This window comes from Argiope bruennichi, chromosome X2 (assembly GCF_947563725.1).
Source record: "Argiope bruennichi chromosome X2, qqArgBrue1.1, whole genome shotgun sequence".
Lineage (NCBI taxonomy): Eukaryota > Metazoa > Arthropoda > Arachnida > Araneae > Araneidae > Argiope > Argiope bruennichi.
The window spans coordinates 125,526,658-125,551,041 of NC_079163.1; the positions used below are offsets into that span (position 1 = coordinate 125,526,658).

At 26.8% G+C, this 24,384-nt stretch overlaps 2 protein-coding genes across 3 annotated transcripts in view; one reads left to right on the forward strand and one right to left on the reverse strand.

The window, feature by feature from the left end:
- Positions 1-1,936: 1,936 nt before the first annotated feature.
- LOC129960297 (glutathione S-transferase Mu 1-like) lies at positions 1,937-14,885 on the reverse strand. Its single transcript, XM_056073621.1, has 7 exons — positions 14,728-14,885; positions 12,289-12,429; positions 11,786-11,867; positions 6,592-6,692; positions 4,241-4,339; positions 3,988-4,098; positions 1,937-2,267 (listed from the first exon to the last, which is right to left on the reverse strand). The coding sequence occupies exons 1-7, from the start codon at positions 14,761-14,763 to the stop codon at positions 2,163-2,165; spliced, it is 675 nt and encodes a 224-aa protein (XP_055929596.1). The 5' UTR covers positions 14,764-14,885; the 3' UTR covers positions 1,937-2,162.
- Positions 14,886-15,155: 270 nt separating this feature from the next.
- LOC129960518 (chitinase domain-containing protein 1-like) overlaps positions 15,156-24,384 on the forward strand; it is a 45,529-nt gene continuing 36,300 nt past the window's right edge. Inside the window, exons 1-5 of one of the 2 annotated variants that reach the window (XM_056074001.1) lie at positions 15,218-15,360; positions 16,126-16,209; positions 18,434-18,583; positions 20,579-20,759; positions 23,059-23,159. In XM_056074001.1, coding sequence (XP_055929976.1) covers positions 16,189-16,209; positions 18,434-18,583; positions 20,579-20,759; positions 23,059-23,159 — 453 coding nt within the window. In that variant the 5' untranslated portion in view covers positions 15,218-15,360; positions 16,126-16,188. Of the gene's footprint in view, positions 15,361-16,125; positions 16,210-18,433; positions 18,584-20,578; positions 20,760-23,058; positions 23,160-24,384 lie in introns of both variants that reach the window. The other variant, XM_056074000.1, reaches the window with a different exon arrangement.

The window sequence follows — 24,384 nt, forward strand, 5'->3', positions numbered from 1 at the left end:
AAAAGATGCATCAATTTAACATTGTTCGAAATAGTAACATATTAAGATTTATATTTACATACAGAAAAAAAAAATTAAATAGAATTTAACAAGAACAAATTTGTGTATTAAGGGGGATATATTACCTCTCATGTTGTTTAATTGTAAGTCACAAATTAAGGACTCGGATGAAATAAAACAAAACATTTTTGCTATCAAGATACACTCCATTTAATGATTACTTAAAAAATATTACAAAGCAAGATTTTATTTATTCCTTTTTGCCAATTCCAAGCATTTGGGCAACAATTTCAGAGGATTTCGCAACCATCAGTTTCATGGGGTTAATGATTTAGTTTAGTTATATTATTGTCCCGTTTTAAAGCAACACTAGGGCTATTTTGGGGCGGACCTCGTAATTTTGAAACGCGGTTAGATGACGAGGACAACACCTATGGACCTAATCCGTAACGAATAAGGTATAACATTTCTGTATGACCTAAAATACATTTTTTAGCTTTTTCACTTTCAGTGAAAATATTTCCGATATATCACTGAATGAATTAAAGGTCGAATGGGATGCAACAAGTTTTAATACCTATGAAAATTCAGCTTTAAATGATTGTTCTGAACTAAAAAAACTGTTTATTTTCGGGCATTAAATCCGACGTTTTCGAATTTGGCGTGTCATTTCTTTTAGATACTAAGTCTAGCATCAATGATAACTCTTTTAAACTGGCATGCCATCTTGGATGTTTTCCTCTTTTGGCATAGCCCATATGACAGAATTATTATCTTCTTTCAAAGCAACAAATTGATTTTGTGGAACTTCTCAAACTGATTTAGCAAAATCACAATTGATTCTTTTATCCGTCCAATTTGTATTACATACGGATTTTGGGCAGCTCACAGTTTCTCAAATAAACAAACCATTCAATCAACTCAAGTATGATAGACTAACACCACTGCACTGCTTCTGCAAATTGAATGTTGCTAATCCCACCAGAGTAATGTATTCGATTCTTTCGCACATGCTCATTCGCTGAAATTCGGGAATTTCATGGAAAAAGAACAATTGTCTCGCAGATCGAAACCGGAATGATTTATACAGAAAAAGTAAAAAGTGGGAAGAGAGAAAAGGAGCGAGTCACTGCATTGCACAGCTCGAATGGTATTCTTTCGTTTGTGGAAACTACGACTACGATGTTTTATTCTTGCAATTTTTAGAGATCGGCATTATTTGGATGGAGGGGAGAAAAGAAAAAAAAAATCCCCGTTTTTATGGAATTTTTTTAATTTCCGGGTTTTCTCTGTTCTTTTAATGGCGTGGTAACTGTAGTTAGTCCAATTGAATAGTTTAAAATTAGAATATCAATGGGGGAGGGGGCTATTCTTAGAAGAAAGCTATTCATTTAATAATGGTCAAATGGATTACAATATGCATATTACATAACCCAGATTAACACACGAATGCAGAGACCATACTTGTACATTGTAAAATGTGAGAAATGTAAGAAAAAATTATTCAGATTACAGATTTTAAACCTTACATAAGTTCCCATGGTTAATAAATTACTTCAAGACAATGCAGTTTCATACAATGAATGGATTAAAATGATGTATTTACAAATGGCTATTTTCTTTGTTAGATAGTAGATTTTATAGGACAAATGACAATAAAAGACTTGTTTGACAATGCTGAAATGTTAGATATTTTCTAGAAACGTAAATAAAACAAAACTTTTAATGAGAAGGAAGTAAAATTCTTTATTTCTTTTCAGAAAGTACAATTCTTAACATTTATAAAAATAAAAAAAAGTAAAAATTTAGTACACAAATATGTAGAACTTTTCCATTTTATAAGCATTTAAAAAAGAATTCTTATATAGCAAACTTGTATAATTTCATGCAAATTTATATAATATATATATATATATATATATATATATATATATATATATATATATATATATAAACCAAGGTATCAAATTTTAATAATTAAAATAATTACATCAATCAAAAAATTCAAAAAATAATAGGACACATTGAATAGCAGACAACACTATACACAAATACATGCAACACATTCACTTGGATAATTAGAGAAGTAAACAAGAGTTAATTTCCACCAACATGAGATTTAAAGCTTTCTTGATTCAGAAAGTGAGTGCAGATACTCCAAATTATTTTTTTTTGGACAGTCTTGATCCAAATGCTGCCATATCCCCATTCAATGGATATTTAATGAAATCATCAGACTCCATGTACTTTTTGATAGTTGGCAACTCCTATAAAAGCAATTATTGAGTAGAAACAGAACTTATAATACCCTGCTTTATTAAAGACAATTTTTTAAAACTGAATCTTTTGAGTATAGACTTTAAGACTAGCTTGATAGTGAGCATGTTAAAATTTTATAAAAGATTATGAATTATATGGGAATATATTAATTCTGTTTGTAATGAAAAATTATTTTACAAATGTTAAAGCTATAAGGGTGAAACTTTTATGAAATTATCTTCCTTGTGTGAGTTTGTTGTACAGCATAAAAGAATTGTAGCACCTTGAATTCTTAGAAAAGTAAATAGCCCTTTTTACAGTTCAAACTCAAGCTTTGATCTAAACTTTTAACTTTTTGCTTAAATTCCAATTTTCCAGTCCCAAGACATCCCCTAAAACATTCTTGCTTACAATAAAATTATCAGCAAAACATTATAATCTATGAACCAAATTCTTCCTTCAAAAATTTCTATTAGGATTGCTGTTTAGTTCAATTACTGTTCCTCCTTAAAACACGATCTCTATGCTTAAACATAACTAAATAGTGAAATAAATGGTTATTAAAACATTACTGCTATAGTATTAGAAGATTACAATAGGATTAGCTCTTGTTACTGCAGAATTTTGATGTTTTCTGATACATTTAAATTTAGGAAGGAAAATCAAGACTAAAGCAGCTGGAATTCGATACTATATAGATTACCTCAATAAGAAGAATAAAAGTGATTTCACAATATCTGAATACCTACAAGAATTTTAATTTTCAAAAGTAATTGACAACTGGTTTACAGTTGTTGAATACAGCTGTTGATACTATGGCTATTTGGAATGAGTGAGGATAGAAACTGGGACCTTGTGGTTCACAGTCCAGTAACATGACCATGATACATAAGCAATTGCTTGGGTAGCATAGCTGTTAACTTATGTTTGGAAGCAAATTATAAAAATAATAATTTGAATAAAATCTTTAAAAATTGGTATAGAGAATGATATTATATAAATACAATTAATAAATTCAACTTATCTACATTTTAAAAAATTATTTTCCATCAACTTTAAACGCACTTTAACTTTGAGTTATGCAGGTTCCCCATACTTCTCAGGATCTAATAGCTGTAACTTGAACTGTCTTAAATACTATTATTAAAGCAATTTTTCAGTTCTATTTTCAGTTTGAATTTCAAAATAGGAAATCTCCTTTCTGAGCATTTAGAAGGTGCAAATTTCCTTTCCTTGCTAAGATATTCTTACCAGTATAATTTTGTTGCATTACTTTTTAAAAAAAAGTTATATTAATATCCCGTTTTAAAGCAATACTAGGGCTATTTCAGAACGGACCTCGTAATTTTGAATCGCGGTCAGATGACGAGCGTGACCCCCCCCCCACACCAGCGGGAGGATGTTTGGCCCAAACGGATTTAACATGCACCAGACCCGCTTACACGACGGTTCTTCGGTGGAATCGGGTCTCGAACCTGAAACCCTCCGGTTCCGAAGCCCTTACAACCAGGCCACCGCGGCCCTGCATTACTCTCAAGAGCTCGTGGCTCAAACGTAGGTATTTTGTAAACGTACGTCAGTGAATTTAAGATTCAATCATATAAACCTAAAACAAACAGATTCGTAGCTTTTCATCAAGATATCATTTTTTAAAAAAAATACTTAACAGTACAGTATTTATCTTTTATTATATACATACAAACAAATTGAGAAAAACTAAAATATTACTTCAAATCTTTCCATGAATGCCTTCAAAGTAGGAAAATGCTTCAAACAATCAGGTTCAAGAATTCTGTTGTGATCGATGGCTTCATAAAGCATGAAATCCACATAAGTCAACTAAAAAATAAATTAGAAATAAATAAAAATAGCTCAACCTAGGTTATGTACAGTAAAATATTATTTTAACTATGCCTTTAGAAAATTATAATAATTTTTGAATTAAAAGCTTTCATAGTTAAGATTGATATTCTTAACTTACCTTATCAGCAGAAGCAAGCCACTTTCTGTTTCCAAGAAAGGCTGAAAAATTTTTGAAATGCGTGGGCAAAGTTTTCAAGTATTCCGTTTTCAGATTTTCCTATAAAAATTAACATTAAGAATTTTAAATTTACTTAGATCATTCAATGTACCTAAAAGATATAAAAATATGTTGCATCTTAATGAAAAAATATTGATTTGCAAGTTTATATATAAACACTTAAGCTCTAGTTACACATGAATTACTGAAATATTCCACGAAGTTATAACTTTTATATACAACTGAAAAATATTTAATTCTAGCTGCATTTAGTGATCAGTTATTAACCCTCTAGCTTCTTCTGGTAATCAGTCCATTTTCTGTTACATCCCACATTTTTCTCAGTTTAGAGTGCTTATTGTTTATGATTACAGATTTTTATCATAATATATTATTATCGTGTAACATATAGAATCAATTCACCTTCTTTGAAAAATATTAGCAAACATCGCATCTAAATAATGATTTTAAAGAATTACGCAGCTAGTGTTAATGGTTGCTACAATTTTCAATTAAAAAATTTCATGCAACTTGGCCTTATTGATTTCTTTAGCAAAATATATTTAAGCTTCAAATTTATAATTCCATTCATACTATTTTAGAAGCCTCACACCTTTTTTGAACCTAATACTAAGCATTTCTTTAATGTTATATCATTTCCACTAAAATTAGTAAAAAATTGATATACTGTGATACGTCTAGTCCTTTAACATAACCTAACACATAAAATTTGGCACTTTTCTTCAAGCTAATAATATTTTAAATACATCTTTTTTAGATTCCCTAAAGAATTAACCAAACATGTTGCTTGCTTTCCTGAAATCTGCTTTGCCAATAATGCTTTATGCAAAGGACAGGATATTAATCCACACTATAAAACCAAAATGTAAAAATACCTGTAAATTTAATTAGTAACTTTTATTGATAACTTTGGTGTTCTTCCAGAATTTTTATATTTCTGTGATATGTTTAATATTTCTAATAAAGTTAATATTTCATGTTTCTTGTTAGACAATGTGCTGAACATATTATTTTAAATATATTGTCTATATTGATTAAATATAGAAAAAATATTTATCTGGTAAAAAACTGTTGTAATTGAAAAGATAACTTTTTGACCATTAAGTTGATGTAAGAATCATTTTTGTATACCATAATATATTTGGACATTATTGCAGAATAACTATAAATTAAAAATTAATCAAATTTCTAAACACATTTTTTAAAAATGGAGATCGCTCTGAAGTGTGCACGTCTACCTTCGAAAGTATAAATGTATCGAGTTTCTTCACTCTAAGTCAAACGGTCTGGCTTATAAAGAGTGAATATACACATAATAAAATGCAAAAAAAAAAAAAAAATCAGTTATTTACCCTCTATAAAACTGCAAGATAACTTTAATACTTAATATTAAACAATTAAAAATTATTTAGTTTTATTTCTATTTTTCAATCAACTAAATTTTCCATTTTTGGTGCTTTCAGTGTAGTGCTAAAAACTTTCTATACTCTCGAATATTTCTTCCTGGAAAAAAATAAAAATCTGTCCAAAAATTTTGAACATAAATACTGTGTCATGAATGAAGCAGCAGTTGATTTTGACACTTAAATCTTTAATTTACAGACGATTTAAAATACTATTATCGGCATCCAGAGAATAAATCTTGCATCTAAACATGGAAACTAGAAATTTTTTTGAATTGCAAGATGACGTAAAAATTATTTTTGTGCTGTAATATTTTCAGAAATAGAGGAAAAATGCCAAAATTTTGTTCAGTTAAAATTTTAAAAAAGTCACATGGAGGTGAACATTCTAACCACCCAAGATATATATGTATCAAATTTGGCAGCTGTAGGCCAACCAATCTGGCCTGCATAAACACACACTTTATTATTAGAAAAGATTTTAAAAAATTATTCCAACAAATAAAACAAAATCAAGCATAAACGCAAAATTTATTTCAATTTTTAGCCATCTACAAGAACCTAATGTTAAAGAGTATTGTAGATTCAATTTTGGAATAACAGGTAACCACAAGCCAATCTAAAAAATCACTATTTCCAATAACAGTTTGGATACCACATATTTTTACTTAAAAATAAAAAAAAAAAGTTCTAAGCACAACCATTTACTATGAAATTTCATTGCCGTGCTATTACCCTATCTAACTGCAACTTAAAAAGATGAATTTTGAATTTAGGAACTCTGAATTCCCCCGTAAATTAGCAATGACATTTTATTATCGTGAACAGTCTAGAAAGGGATGGAGAAGAAAACATTTTGTAGTATAAGAATAAAAATAGAAAATTTACAAAATCAGCACTGTAGCAAATTCTTGTCAACGCCATTCTGAAGTCTGCTGTCTGTTGCTCAACCAAATCAGCGCGAATACGCTCCTCCTCCGTAGTGGGATCTAAAATAAAATTTCACATATTGCTTGAAGTAAACTGTATGCAAATAAAATATAATATGAGGTTATTTATAGGATTAATGTAAAACAGAAGGTAAATATACAAAGGACGCATAGTGAGAAACTACAGCAAAAATTGCATACTTTTAAGTACATCAGCCAAAAAAAGTAAGCACCTTCATATAAATATGCATAAGTTAGATAGATATACTGCATATTTTCTAAGTACAGGATTTTTTTTATACTGTTTTATAATAATGCAAAGTTTGTATTGGAATTTTTTTAAATTAATTTTAAATGCTAGTTTAATTTTAATATTTATTTCTGTATTTGTATGCTTTCTATTGTAAAATTTTAGATTTGACAAAAACCAAATTGATCACTGAACTGGGATCTTTAAACATTTCTTAAAATTAGTAAGTTAACAATTCATTTAGATAGATACAACATTTCTAAAGTTGTCGATAGAGATGTAGGTCCCAGCATAAATCAAAAATTTTGCATTTGATTTTTATATAACCAACAACAAATAAGATTCAGCATGACTGGGATAGAAAGAGTAATTTTCTTCCTGCACTAATTCATTCTATTTAGTAATTTTATTTGCAATCTTAAAAATCTATGAACTATAGCATTTCTATGGCTATCATTATACAATTGGTAAAATAGCCATGAGATTCATGATAGAACAATCTCAAGTTCTAAATAAGTCTTCTAGATCAGTTTTTAATGGAAAATAGTAGCAATTCAGAAATGACCAGACTAAAAGAACTATCTTATCACCACTTACTTCCAAAGTTTAGAAAAGACCATTTTTTAACATTTAACATCTTAAAATTTAATGAAAACCTGCTTTTTAACCCATTAACAGAAATTCTTATACTTTAAGAAAATTACAGAAGAAATGTTATATATATTTTATGAATGAATTATATATATTTTATGAAAATGCCTTAACAAGTTCTAGTTTTCATAAATAATGAAAACAAATTCATAAAGTAAGCAACAGTTATTTAGTTAGAAGCAAAATGAAAATAAATCAGCAGGAGTGTCCTCCAAAAACTTTCTTGTGTACTGCCAGAAAATGCCTTACGCGGCACTGGCGGGCAACAGTTGCGACATTCTGTGCGAAATATTTTTACTGATTCCATTGTGTGATCCTTGGCAAGTATATTGGCAATTAATCCCTGGTATGCAGTTGAAAGTATCCAAAAAGCAAATTTGGGTTCTAGGCACATTCTTCTCAATTGATTAAAACAAAAAAAATTTGATCCAACTACACAAAAATACATAGCAAATTTGATATTTTAAGTAATTGCATTTTAGAATTATCACTTTTACCTGTTTCTGAAAATACAGACCAACATATAGTGAAAATCTTGTTAGATTTTGCTTAAAATTTGATAGTGTCTACACTATAAAGGTTAAATATATGTACAAAATTTAATCTAACTCTTTGTTATTAGTTATCGAGTTAACTTGCATTCGACCAATCAGACAGACTTCCTCCAAACAGATTTTGCACAAAATTTGATAGAAATCTACAAATTTAGGTAGAAGACCACATATGAAATTTCACTCATCTACCTCAAATTATTTTTGTGTTATCTTTGTCACAGACAGACATGTTCCAAAAATGTGTTTTTCAAATTCAAGGAGTTCGAAATGTTTAGATTCGTAAAAATCTTGAGTTTTTTGATGATTGCAATACTTTCTTTAAATTATGTATAACAGAAAGTAAAAACATCAATTGAAGCCTTTTTTAAAAATGCATTTCTTGAAGCCAGCCTAAGACTATGTATTGCATTGCTTCAAAATGTTTTAAGTTTAAATAATAGTAAATAAAGCATTTTTTTCTTTTTTTATGACAACTTTAAAAGTTGCAAAATAATGTGATTTAAGGATTTGAAGAAGCAATGACATTTTAAATTTGATTATAATAAAAATTATTGTTATTAACTATATTCAGAACTAATTTCTTAAAAATTTAAAGAAAAAGTATATTCATTCAAGCCAAATTTTTATCACTGAAAAGCCATTTCTTTTAACCTTTAAAACAGTGTCAAAATAATTTTTATGCAATATGCTTTGAAAACATGTTAAAATTCTGTTTTTATTTTTAATTAAATTTCAAGTTAAAAGTGAGAAATCCATTCTTAGTAGACTTTTAATACTGAAAAAATAACTTCCCAAATTTCATGCTCCTAACTTCAACGGCTTTATGCTGCGCATTGCTCAGGACAAACATTTATATATTAAGAGAGATTACAATGGGAGAAAAAAAAAATCCCATAAGAATTTAAAAAAATATTATAAAATGATAGAAATTTGGAAAATAAAACGTCTAAAAATAATTTTGAAAGATTTATAAGAATTTCTTTACAAATTTTAAGTACCCGATACAGCAGTTTTTTCTTAGTCAAAACAAATTTGGCAAAAATGGTCCAACAAGTAAAAATTTTCAAATTGATAGGGACATTAAAAAATATTGCAAATGATATCACGATAATTGAAAATTAAAATTTCATCATACTAGATTTTACGTGATGGACTAATGTAATTATATACCACAATTAATTACAACTCCATATAATAATACAATTGAATACTTGTAATAGGTCGTTCTAGTGATTGATCCAAACATATTGATATATTAATGAGAATGTTAAGTGAATACGTTAAGAGTTTTTAGAGCAGCTTTTCCCCATGTTCAATATATTTTTATGGTGCAAAAGATTTATTCTGCTGTTTTCATATTTTCCAGTGATGGGACAAATCTGCATATTCTTTAGCAACATATAAAAGTTTAGATATATGCTTTACAGTTACAACAAATAAATTCTTTAACATCTAAAACATTAAAAATTGGAAGTTCAAACGTTTTTCGATTCGCAATAAGAATGGCACAGTACGTATTTAGTACTGCCCCTTCCGGATAACTATTCCAGTATTTTAATAAACGGCAATGCTCATTATTGAAGAAAAAGGGAAATAAAAGAAATGAATCATCAAGCATTATCTTAATATGTACAGAAAATGCTAGATTCCTTCTTCAAATTCTCCTCCCCCCTTTTTCTGTTGATACACCTAGTAAATAAACTTTTATGACCATAATTTCGAATTATTTTATTCAACTTGTAGAGAACAAAACAAAACGCTTTCTCCGCTTTTCACGAAAAAATTAAGCACTTTTAAAGCGCTGAAAATTTGTTTTCGAATTTAAGCACTTTTAAAGTGCTGAAAATTTGTTTTCGAATTTAAGCACTTTCATGATGCTATGCACTCTGATGCTTTTCCAGTTAAAATGAATGGATAACTTACACTTTTTTACAAGGTGAGAAGTAAAATTTGTTAAAATAAAAAATAAATACTTTTTAAATGCCTTTAATAGAAAAAAAAAGAATATTAACATATTTAAAAAAATAAAAAACAGAACTATTCGTTAAGATGAAATTAACTAAGTTGGGTAAGAAAGTACCCATTTTTTACAAATACAAGCTGATATACTCAGTGTTATCTGGAATTAAAAATCTTTCATGTATAATATTTTTAATGCAGAATACTTTGTACAACATTTTATAATATACAAAATCCCTTTTTCATTTTTTTTAAGATGCATGTATTGAAATAAAAAAGAATATTGGCAGTGCAGTTCAAAGTCTTACCACTGCCTAGCAGATGAGTACCTACAAATTTTCTAATTTCAAAATCAGTAGTGTTATATTTTCTGTAGAATTAACAATAATAGTTCAAAATCTTACCGTTGCCCAGCAGATGAATACCTATTAAGTTACTAATTTCAAAACCAGTTGTGTCATATTTTCTATAGAATTAATAACAATAGTTTAAAGTCTTACCATTGCCCAGCAGATGAGTGCCTATAAAGTTCCTAATTTTAAAATCAATTGTATTACATTTTCTATAGGGGGAAAAAAAAAAAAGGCATGGCAGAAAAAATAAAATTTTCTATTCTAAGATGGTGTAATTTTTCCTGGAATAATTTCCATTGAAATTCCTCATATCCTGAAGCCGTTCCTTTCATCAAGCATGTTTAATTTATTAGCAAGAGCTTTACTTTTCCTGTCTGCATTTGAATGATTGATTTTACTTATTAAGCATAGTTAAACACTGCTTTGAAACAAATGGAACCATGATATAAAAAAATACACTGCATTTTTTAATATCATGGTTCCATACAGTGTATTAAATAAACTATAATAAAAAATAGTTATAGAATATTGTGCATTTAACATTAACATCCATCCAGCTGCATATAATGAGGGTTGGCAATCAGCATTTTCTGTTGCATCCCACATTTTTTGCAGTTTAGAGTATTTACTTTTACCATTACAGAGATTTATTATGTTATAATCATGTAACATATAGTATCAGTTCCCTTTCTTTGAAAAATATTTGAACTTAATTGCAAACATCGCATCTAAATAGTGATTTTAAAGAATTACACAGCGAGAGGGTTAATTTTAACGTGTTTAAATTTTTTAAAAAAAAATAACAACAATTGAAAGGAATACAGTATAGAAATGAATGTGATTATTGAAATGGTATAATTTAGAATTTTTAGATAGTTTAAAAATATTCTTGGAATAATTTTCTTTAAAATTACTGTGGAAAAAAGGCAACATTTTGTTTAATTTCCATATAACTAAATATTCAATTAATTTTTGAAGATTGAAATGATTTTGAAGATTTCTTATGAAAAACCTTACAAAAGCACCTTCTATAAATAGCTAAAATCTCTTATTATACTGCAATTAATCATCTTAACTATAAAAAATGTTACACTGCCACGCAATATATCAATTTCTTAGAAAAAGGATGAAGGTAAAAAACGTAAGAAAACAAAAATTTTGACCTTCTCAGAAATTTCTCACTTTTTTTTAAAAATGTGTTCAGTTTTCTCATTAATAGTTTTTTTTTAACCTTCAGAAAGAAAATAAATTCCTAGACAAAATGGATACCTTTTCAAACCTTATATAAGGATAATTAAAAATAAGCAATTTTTAAGGAATTTATATAATGCTATCCACCCTGTTTTATTTGGGGAGATAATAATAATAATCAAGAGTTTAACCTACCTAGTTCTAGTTTTCGAGCCAAGTAACGCATGATCGTAATACTTTGGGTAAGTTTGGTGTTACCATCAATATAATATGGAAGCTATAATATATATATATATATTAATTTCATCAGTTTTACAAGATAAATGATTGCAGTTGCTGCAATAAAAGATTTCACATAATTTCAATATAAATACAATCTTCAAAGATTTTGTACTTTTTAATTAATGAAGACTTCCAGATTTTTCTTTTTTTATTGAAACAGAGGGTTAAATACTCCTTTCAAGGGGGAAAAAAAACTTTCAACTAATTATAATCTATTTATACTTTTGTACTTTGCACAACTTGCATTTAAAGTAAACTGAACTTAAATGTAACAAAACTAAAAATAATTTAGAATATAAAAACTACAATAATAGCAAGTTCTCAAATTGGACATAGTCAAATATTCACAAGAACTAATACCTAAATTATTTCATTTGTAAATAATGATTAAAAAAATACAAAAATGCACAACATACATTTGGAAAATCCAATCCTAATTCCAGCTTCTCACCCAACCAGTCACGACGATCAAAGTCAGGTGGTGGTCCATATACATACCGCTTATCTTCATACTTCGTCTCGGTATATGCCAACATGAGGCGGATAGGCTGAGCAAGCTACAGAAAAATTTAAAAAATACAATATTTTTAAACAGTTATTACCATTTATAGATTTTTTTTAACAAAGGGAAGTAAAAAAAACCCACTGAAATACGGCAGAAGAAAGCGAGAGTTCTTGTATTTCTTAATCTCTAAATACAGATAACATTAAAAGGTAAATACAATCATGCTATTTTTTACCCTCCGACACATGCTGCCCTTTTCTTTATGAAATTTATAGAACATATAAATCTCAAAATAGAAACAAAATTATTTGCAATGAAAAATACAAATGTAAAATTTTATTTTTTCATTAAAATTTATTTCAAGAGTCAACTTTTATTGGATAAAACTAAGATTTCCTTAAAACAAATTGTTCACTGATTATCTCGAGTAATTTTAGTTTTAATTTTAAAACATGTCCCTTCAAATTGCAGTACAGTGAATAAATTCTTAAAATTATGACACCTAGGTAGTGGACTACTCTACCTGCTGTCCTTTAGGTAACTGGATGAAAAACAATACAACTCAACATTAAACAATTTAGGACGAGCCCTGGTGATTTAGAGGATTTTGAATCTTATCAGAAAAAAAAAAATTGTAATTTTTTGACACATTTATTTTTGGTACAATAGCTTCTTCAAACAATAATTTGATATATATAAATTCTACGAAGACTGTTGAAGATAACCTCGTAACTTTCAGACATTGTCAGATAACAAGCACAATACATGCTGGAAATTATTTCTCAAACTTCTACACTACATAAATGCAAGGATGATCAAGCCACCAGTGACATATAAAGGCCCAGGTCACAAATCACAAAATGGGATACTGCTATTAGACTAAAGGAATCAAACACAGACATAATATACATCACTGTTAACTACCAAAATGGTTAAAGTATGTGCCCCTCACAAATTCCTCATTTTGCTTATAATTTTCAAATTTGTTTTATTTCTTCCCTTTACAGGCCATACATTTAGATATCCAAAAAGGCTTTATTTTTGTTTTTATGATTACCAGAAGCAAAGTTATAATATAAATAATAAACTGGAAGACAGCATTTAAAGAATTATAAAATTGCAAATAATAACTTTGAAGAACCACTTTCTTGTTCTCAAGTATTATATTACTTAAAAATATAGATTTGCATTTCCACTAATGTTTAAAATTACATGTGAATTTGCAAAGAATGGATTGAGATAGAAATATACTATTACAATATAATACAAAAATTACTGCAATATTTGTAATATATAGCTTACAACAATATAATAATAATAATAAAAAAAACAAAAAGAAAAGAAAATCAGTTAAAAATCAAAAAAGAGTTTGACCTGCAAATGTGGTTAGCCTCAACATTCTAAAATAACAAATCTTTGTTTTATATTAAGCTCTTTAAATGCAGTTTATGGAAAACTGCAGTCATTTTCCTTTTACTTTCAGAAAATGTTTTTTAGATATTTAAATAAAATTGTCACCACATATTCCACTTGATTATGAATTATGTAACCTTTTGGTTCATATTTCATTATTTTACAGGTCTTTTAGCGAAAAACTTTTCTAATTTTGAATAAGAATTGAGTTTTCTTACAAAAATGGGAATATTTTCAAAATTCCTGGAAGTTTTTTTAGTTAATAACATAGCTAAATATATTAATTAACATTTGCTAGAGAGTGTTTGGCGTTGTTACAAATAGTCACTAAAATTCAGTGAAACATATTTTATAATTTCGAAGTTTTAAAAAATTTCATTAGAATACTTAGTTTTATTCCCCACTGTAATTAAAAATATGTTTGTTGTATTAAAATCTTATAAATTATAAGTGCTCCGAAGTTGGGCATACCTTAGAATGCACAGGCGTCTTAAATATTTAATGAAAAAAATCGTTATATTCGAAAATTTGTTGCTTTGAACATAAAGACCCATATTTGAAAGTCATTTTCAAAACAATTAATTGAAAAAAACAAAACACCGCTTATTATCGTTTGAAAGGAGCAATATAAAAAAAATCTTTCAACCTGAAAATAGCGTATGTCCCGAATAAATCGGTTTTAACATTGCAAGACAAGAGCCGAAAAGGACATTAACACATATTTTCAATTTACCGAAGTCTTAACACTAAAAGATTAAACAAATATTAAATATTTGACATTGATTTTAAATGAAAAAAAAAATTAAAATTCTAAAATAAAAAAAACCTAATAACGGGGAAAACCGGCCAGACGCCATGAAAAATGCAAAACAACGGACATTATTTTTAAAGATTTATAAACATATAGCAAGAATAAAAAACATCTAACTTAACTTACCCCACGAATATTCCAATAACCCAATACGGGTGCCATTTTTTTGTTTCAATAAAATGACAGAAAATTATCAAAATTGAAAAAAATCTTTTAAGCGGCAAAAATATCTACCACTACACGCAGCGAACAAAAGATTATGAAACTGCCGCACACCGCAAACTGCAAAGCGGAGATTAATGATTTGATGTTGATTATAAATAATTTCAATCGATATAGATCAAAAACAGGATTTTATAAATTTATATATTTTTTAATGGAATCAACAATTAATTGCAAAATAAAATATTGAGATGGATTTAAGATCAACAAATGAATTTTTTCAACTTATATAATGCTTCAATAAAAATATTAAGTCGTTTATGAGATGGCATAGATTGTTGTTTTCAACTGATATTATTGTACTGATGAAAGTTAGTATATATTCATCTGGCAGTATCTCATGCGGCTTTCTGTTCGTTTTTATTTCTGCAAAAACAGCGGTTAGTTTCGATTAAAGGATAATATTATTATCTTATCATCGTCTTCAGAATGGTGAAATTTCGAATTGGAATCGTATGTTTTTTAATTTTTCTACTTTTTGATTGTTACAATGCTACTGTTTCCAAAAGTAAGAATGAAAAGAAAAGTGCAAAAAAGGTGAGTAGTTTATTAAATGATGAAATCATAAGGGGAATCTTAATTATTAATTCTGTGACTGCTGTATAACGGCGTAAACTTTTACTAGATAAGCTGCATTAATAATATTTCTTCGTAAAATTAAGAAACTGAGTCGGAAATTTCATTCTCTATTGTATTAATTCTTATCATGAATCATGTCAAGCCTCCTACTGAAAGAATATTTATTTATATGTTTTAGAAACAATAATTATAAGCATTATAGTGCAAAATATCGTATCAAATGTTTTCATATAATTTATAACTCCTTATGGTATTTAATATTAAAGTAACAAATGCTTGTTGTCTGATAAGAGCATTTGAAAGATAAAAATGACAAATTTCTGTATAACGAATAATTATCTAGTAGTTTCGCAATAATTTACTAGTATTTAACATTTGAATTAGTGGAAGCTCATTTAAGAAATACATTTTAGTCTCAAAACTTATTCTAAATGCACATAAGTTTAGAGAAAATTGTATTTGTATGTTTAAGCCAAGAAGTTTTGGAATTTTTCCTAAAGCTAAACAATGGTGGTCAGTTTATATACATATATACAAATCTTTAAAAAAAAAAATGTAAGTGCTTTTTTGCTAGCCAAGTACAAGTGGCAAGTCACTTAATATTGGCAGATATAAAACTCTTTTTTTCTTTCTATAGTTTGTATTTCTTCAGTTTAAAAAAAATAAATTAGTTCTTAATGAAATTAGTTACTTTTTGCGAAAATTACTTATTTAATTTTCTAGATTGTTTAATATTGCTGGTTTGTTGTGCCGGACAGAGGATGTATTTAGAAATGCTGAGCAGCCATGCTGTTATTAGAATATTTCGTAAGTGCAATCACTGTCGTTTGAAATCTGCTGAAGAAAAATTTCTCATCTCGCTAATCTTTTAAACAAAAAATAATATGGCACAATTAGTAAGACTACCACATATATACCAGATTATATATAAAACAACCAATGAATAGCGTTAAATAGAGGCCTCGCAGTTAAAACTATTGTCATTGGAATCTGATATTTTACTTTATTGCAGATTGATTAAAAAATTTTTGTCCCATTTTGTTTTCTTGGCAATATTTTCACTCTCATGGTCACAAGTTTGATAGGCACTGGATTTTTAATTTATTTAGTTTTATATACAACTTATAAATTTTTTAAGAAAAGAAATATACTCTAGGCATATATATGGATTGACTAACATTATAAATATATGATAAACTATGAGCAGTAGCCAGTTGTTTATCTCACTCAAATGTTTATAATATCAGAATACAATGAATTGATTCCTCTTCAGTATTCTCTATTCTTCATCAGTAAATGCCAAACTATTGGAAGAACAGGATTGGTAAAGTGGCATATTATATAGAGATCACTGTATTTATTTAGTTAGATATAATAAAACGTATTGTTTGATTTTCAGTGTAAAAAAAATCAAAGAATTTAAGGGCATATAAAAAGTCATTGAGAATGTATAGCTGAAGATAAATAATAATTACTTAAATTCTCTTTGGCATATAGTTCTTTGATTATTTCTGTAACTTCTAATATTTTTTTTTAAAAGTAATATTTTTCATTATAAAAGTACTTTGCATATTTAAATTTATTATATTACTACACAATGTTTTGGAAATTATTAAATATTATTTAAGATCTTAACTATAATATCAAGAAATTTTTTATATGCTGTTTACGTATATTTTTTTTTATATGTAAAAATAATATATTATATCTTGGTTCATTTAATAGTCAAATGTGGAATATCTCTTGAACATTCTCCATTTTTTATTATTATATCTAAAATTTTAATTATAGTTATAATCTTGATTATATTACTTTAAGTCTTATGTGTGTGTGTGTGTACATGTATAAATTAGTGTCCTTAAATTAAGGGATTGTAATAATCTATAAGAAGAAGTTATAATGATGTTATGTCAATAAATGCATAAATACAAACTAACCCACAGCAAAAATATAGAATGAAAAATGATAGATTTATAAAAATATACAGACTACAAAATGAAAACATACACATATTTAGCATTTGGAGAAATAAGTAAATTGATCATAAGAATTTGTTTACATTTTCTTTTATGAAATTTTAATAAATATATATTGATCTCTCATTGCAATGCATGTATAGTGTTGGTTGTATATATTCTAGACTGTATTATTCTGCGTAGTTTGAAATATGTTCTCTCACTGTGCTTAAACTCTGTAACAAATTTATTTTTATTTTTTTGTTAAGTGATGCTTCACTGCATTCTGTCATGCATATCCAAACAAATTTTATTCATGTTCTATGGTATTAAGACTAGGTGAATTTGCAAGCTATTGCATTTGATATATACTTCCACTTTTAAGAAATTGCAACACATGCTGCACAATGATTGTGGGTATTATCCTTCATAAAAATTCATTTTCATATAGATAACATTTTTCAGTTTCTTCATGATCACTGTTTACACGAGACAGCATAATTCCCCAGCAATAGGTTTATATATTTATACTTCCTTTTTCCAAGACATAAGAGCATGTATCCCCATTTAACATTAAATGTTCTCAAGCTTAATAGCATCCCCTTTGTAATGGTCAACTTCCAAGATGTTGACAGAAGAGCAAGGAATTACAGAATAATACCAAATGTTCTAGTACTTTTAATTAAGTAATAAATAAAATTTTCTTTCATTTGGGAACAGAACATTTCTTCACTAATGATAGTTCCAGCTGAAAATTTTCAATGGAATACATTTAATTGGCTTTTGAGCCGACTTGTTAGGGGAAAACTAACTTTGCTGCCTTAACTTTTGTTGATTTTCTGTGGAGTTTAATGATAAGATTGAAGTGCAGCTTACTAATTTTCTCAGTCAAAAATTTTCCAGAAAAATTAAAATGAGATGCATTATTTGATTTTTCCTGGATTGTTGGTAATCTCTCATCTTGACATTATTAATTATATTAAGTTAGCTTCCTTTATAACATAATCCTCTCATATAATTTGTTTTCCTGGAAATTACCTCGTAATTCCTTTTCTTGTCTCTGCTTTTGAATATAGAGTAGCCAACGTTCAAACTCTCGTTTGAACAATAAGTTGACCAGTGTAAATGTGGATTTTCAATCTATTCTGGATGAATATAAAAGCTACAGTTTTACCGCTTCATTAGTAAGGCATTTCGAATATGATGTTTTGGGATATGTTACACCAGTAAGTACTTATTCAATTATTTGCTTTTTTCATTTCTTTTTATATATTTATATATATTTTCAAATTCAAACAGAATGTTTTCCCATTTTAAGTCTTATTCCTCTCACCTCATTAAAATATTTTTCTAATTTAGTGATTCAGCAGTTGCTGCACCATCTTTTAGCAACTACTTGTTAAGCTTTTATCTTTGATGAAAAAATAAAGAAAAATTATATATTAAATGATTGTTTTTATTTACAGCATAAATTTCATGAATATGATACTTTTTATAAAAATTGTAAAAAGAAATGATGGTATTCAAAAATGAAAAATTTAAAAATTATATGTCATACCTAGAAAGTTTTGACTGTTCCTTTTAGCACAAACTGCCCAATAAATTATCAAGATATCTACATGATACCATATAAAATACAGAATATCAAGCAACATCATGGATATATCATATATTATGTTGCGTTATTAAAGGTGTTTTTTTAAAATAGATATTTATCTAGATCCATCTTTGATCTTAAGAAATTATTAAATAATGCTTTAATAGTTTTGAAAAGATGTAATAATATTTTTAAATATAAGTTTTCTGAATTATAAATGTAGCAAACTTTTGAATATTTATCATTTTCATTATTATTTTTTTTCTGTCCGGAGAAAAGAGATGATGCATCATTTAGTGACAAAATATTGTTAAAAAAAACTTCAATCATAATTAAGGAAGAGATATTTAAAAAAAAAAAAAAAAAAAAAAAAAAAAAAAACCAATCAACTAATTTTTTTTTGTAAAGAAGTAAACCTATAAACTTTGAAGACTTTTATTTATTAAGTCATAATGGTATCTGCATTGTTCCTACCATAGCTAAAAATTGATCAAAAGCATTTTCAAAATTGATCAAAAGCTTGTGTCCTTTTCCATCATTTTCTAGATTATTTGTGGAATTTGCTTATCTATCGATGCTATGCCTTCTAATTTTAGGAATAATTGGGAATTTATTGTATATAGAAATAATTTGTTACATTTTTATTACCAAAAAATTATTTAATGCCTTTTTATCTCTTTTAATGATGCATATTATTTGGAGCTCATGTAAGGCTTATTTTTTTCTTTACCGACAAGTTTACATTGGTATTGTTGGTTCATTAAAGCTCAAACAACATACTTAATTTCTAGTGTTATTAGAATTAGAAAACTTTTCTTGCTTTGAATTTAGTTTGTTATAAATATATAGTTTTCTGCATTGCTATAAAACAAATCTAATTGTTAAATTTCTTAATTATATATAGATATTTAAAAACATAAAGGTTGGTTTTTTATTTAAATTCAGCTGATTGTTTGGTCTAATTTATCTTATAAGAAACAGTAGCTATTAATTTCAATGCTGTGCTATTTCAGTTTGGTTGATTATGCCAACTATAAATGTATTATAAACATATCAATAAAATTATTAATTAAAACTGTTTCTTTAACTGCCTGAGTAAAATGAAAATATTTTAGTTTTAATTGAAATCTAATTTTTGAATTTATTGATATTAAGAATTAAATTGTTTACTTTTAAAAGAACTTATGAATTAAATTCAAAAATATTTTCCTTAAATCCTCAATTTTTTAGGTTGTCTAGGATTAATTTACGTATTTCTTTGACGATTTCTCTATTGTGACTGAATTAGGATTCATTAGATTTTTTTTTAGTTTTATCTTATGAAATACAATTTTATCATTAACTGCTGTGAATGTCTGTTTTTATTTTATTTTTTTGTTTTAATTGTTACATAAAATTGTTGAATATTGGAAAAATTATCTATATTTGTTAAATAAAATATGTATTATTTTTAAATAAAAAGTTCAGCTATGATGAGAAAATTTTATGAAATGAAATGAGAATGATGAAATAATATGTTATTTTAAAAATAAATGTTATATTTAAAGAAAATAGTATGAAAGAGGGCATATATTTAACATTTTCAACAATATGTTAGAAAAAATGAACTGTTTTTATTTCTTAGTGGAACAATCATGGTTATAACATTGCTAAACTGTATGCTGCAAAATTCTCAATGGTATCTCCTGTTTGGTTACAAATTAAGCCAAAAAATGAAAAGGGTGGATTTATGTTCCAAGGTCTTCAAGATATTGATAGAGATTGGGTAGCTTCAGTGAAACTTCTGAATCCATATGTTAGATTTGGTAAGCACTAAATGTTCTAAGTAACCAAGAAAGCTGAGAAGAATTTATTTCTTAATTTCAGTTAAAATTTAAATTGTATATTTTAAATTCCAAAGAATATTTCCTAGAGAAATTTTGATTTGTGTGTGTGTGTGTGTGTGTGTGTGTGTGTTTTGTATCTTTATAAATATATAAAACATTTTTTTAGTAAAAGGAGTTTAGTTAGTTAATTTGTCTAAAATGTTTATTTTTCAGGGTCCTTTTGTATATTTTCTGCCAATGCTAATTGTTTTGTATCAGTTTATCTCAACAGTTTTATTTTGCATATGTAGTAGCAACATAGCTTTTCTACTGCTTCTGTTACATTGAAGAATGTGAAAATTCTCATTTACTCTGCTGATGAATATAAAAAGATTTACAAAAGAAAGCAGCAAGAAAATTTTTAAATTCTATGTTAGGAAGAGCCAATTTATTTAATTAAAAGTAATTTGTATTATAATACAGAGAAAAATGAATTTGAAAAATGAAAGATTTAAGTACCAGAATTCACATTATTAGAAAATTTATTGCTAATTTTCATTTTTTGCATAGAAATATTATTGAAGGTTTATTTAACGAATGTTGTGTGGAGAGTAACATTAATTTAGTTTTATTGCTTTAGCTCTGACTTAAGGAGAAAAACAACAACAACAAAATCACATATTGCTTTAAACAACATGACTTCTTAAAGAATTTCATATACAGTAGTTCCACTTCATGTTCTATCATCTACTCAGAATAAAATGTTAGAAAGTTTGAAAAATAAAGAGCATCAGTATGAGTATTCACACTGGAAAGAACTACAGCATACCATTAGATAATAATGACGATTTGAAGTATTACAAAAGCATTGCAATCATCAAATGTTCCATTTGGATATTTTGAGAAATCTCCATGTTTTAAATTTTGCTTCAAAAAATTTTTGGAATTATGCCTGCTTGTTTGTGTTTATATGGACATGATAATTTGAAACCAACTTAGAATGAAATTCATTAAAAAGTCTTAACATCAAAATTGTAGATCCATGTCAGTTTTTGCCTGAAATCCATGAAAGAGAATTTTTCTTTATGCAATTTTATGATTATATGGTATATTTGAAGAAAATAGTTATTGATCTTTTAATACTAATGAAAGAACATTTAATTTACGTATTAATTAATAATATTTATAAATATTATCCTTATTTCTGTACATGCATTTATTTCATCTTATAGCTTTTATTGAAATTTTGTAATGTTCAGTCAAAATCATTAAATTCTGAGAAAAGAAAATTAGAAAATAATTGAGAAAATTTATTTTAAAGTTAATTGAAAACAAATAAAAATTAGCAATCTTTTAATTAAAATTATTTTATTGAGAATAACCGTCATTAAGCAAAATATCCAGTAATGTTTTACTGAGGGGCAGCAACAGAGGTTTGCCAACAAGGGGGAGGGGCAAGCACAATTTCTCTAATATATGGCTTCAAAATAACTCATAATAATTAATTTTTACATTTAATTCAAGGAAATTATTATTTAGTTTCTTCTTTTATGCAGATTCCTTATTACATTGTTAAAAATTTTCAAAGTACAATATTTGTAAAAAAATATTCACAGTTTCTTTTACTGACTATCAAAAGGTTATCATTATTTGAATCTATTTTTTTTTACGAGACTCTTGAGATTGACTTCCTCTCAGATCTAATTTAGAAAAAAAAAAAAATAGTAATATTTCATTTTAGATTGTAGTATATAGATAAAAACACAGATTGCACCAGAATGGTGTGTCATTCTAAGTGGACAAATGTATACTCTTACTATGGAAGCTATGTAAAATGAACGTTGAAACTAAATTCAAAAAGTTTTATGAAAGAAAATTTTTGGAAATGAAAAATAATAAATTAAAAAATATTGATTTTTTAGCGTAGTACCTTACCTAAAACAATTTTTATAAGAATTGTAACAATGAGCAGGAATTTGGATGTATTTCGAATCTGAGGCGAATAAGTGTACATGCACAGCAAAAATTTACTATAGTTTGGACATGAACAATATAGAATGCGGAAAAAATGCAAAGATGTTGTTTCTTAAGAAAGGTGGAGAAAATATTTTGTAAATATATGTGCAAACTTACTATTTTATGTTAGATATGAAAAATGTACTTGTGAAAATGGACAAATGAAAAATAAGTTTCCCATGTTTTTATTTTTCAATGTATATTTAAGATTATAACCATCATTAGTGGTCTTCCCAAAACTTTCCCGCACACTTTCTAATAAACGTGTCATGTTTCTTTTTAGTCCCTAGAATCATATTAGAGCATTGGACATATCCTACTTTAAAGAAATTTCTGACTGAAAAAATAGCTGATCTCACCACTGAACTTGTCCTTTTATCTAAGGTTAGTATCTGTTAAGTAAAATTTCTCAGAATTTATATCAGTAGAAATGAAAACAGGAAGTGTTTTTGTCAGATATACTTATGACTTGAAAATGATCTGATGAAATTTTAAGGACATGAATTTATTTTGATTTTTTGACCAAAAGCCTTACTGAATTTCGAAGTTATTTAATAGCTGATTTCTACTTAATATTCAAAATAAAAGTTTTCCTAAGGTTATTTTTGTTGTTGTTGCTAATTTGTCATAATAAGTAAGTAATTCACAGACTTTTAACACTGATTATCTATTTATTCAGATTACTTGAAAATTGAATTTCAAATTACCTTATTGCTCCATCTATTTTTCAAAAAAGAAGTATCAAAAGAATTTATTTTTGAAAATTTCTTGAGGTTGAAATGAAGCTTCATAAAATAAATATATATTTTTAAAATTATTTTCTGTTGGTAATTTGTATGTGTGTAGTAATTGCAATTAATAAAAGGTTCCAAATATGTTTGAAATATAGAATAATTACAATGAAATATTATGTGTTTTCAGACTTTATATGTTAATAAGTGTCAGATTCATTCTAAAATAGATATATTTAATTATCAAAGGACATTGAACAAAATGAAATATAAAAAATTAATCCAGAATCTACATGTTAGAGGTTACCTTACGTCAAATTATATGAAAACGCTTTATTTTTAATAATTTATTTTATCAATTCCAAATATAATGGGAATAAAGAATGGTAATATCAGTGTTATAAAATAACACAGGAATATTCTTATTTACATTCATACATCAATTATAGATTATACTTGGAAAGAGAAGAATACAATAACAGTTGTTTATAGCCCCAGCAACAGTCACTGTATATGAATGATTTATTTTGTATTAATTATATTATGGTTGCTGCTAATGGGATGGATTCACATTTTGAATCATCTTCAGAAAAAAATTAATGATTTGACAAAATTGGGAACTCATGATGACAAAATACATAAACTTGTTACTTTGGAAGATGTACCAACTTATCAACAGTGTAGCCTTTTTATTAACAGAAAAGATGTTAATGTATTATTTCTGTGAAACATTTTAAAGGTTTCATGGTAAAAAAATATATTGGTGAATTTTTACACAATATTATTTAGTTTATTTTAAAATATATTTCATCTAAACCGAGCAGTATTTTTTTTCTTTAGTTAAAAGAATACTTAGGACATATTTATTTTAAATTGGC

Bases quoted from the DNA above. Each gene is read 5' to 3' on its own strand.
- LOC129960297 (XM_056073621.1), bottom strand. From the start codon at position 14,763: ATGGCACCCGTATTGGGTTATTGGAATATTCGTGGG. The intron at 6,693-11,785 runs GTAGGTTAAACT...ATTTTATTTTAG, and splicing joins GGCTCGAAAACTAGAACTAG to ATCCCACTACGGAGGAGGAG. The intron at 4,340-6,591 runs GTAAATTTTCTA...TAATTTTTATAG, and splicing joins TTTGCTACAGTGCTGATTTT to GAAAATCTGAAAACGGAATA.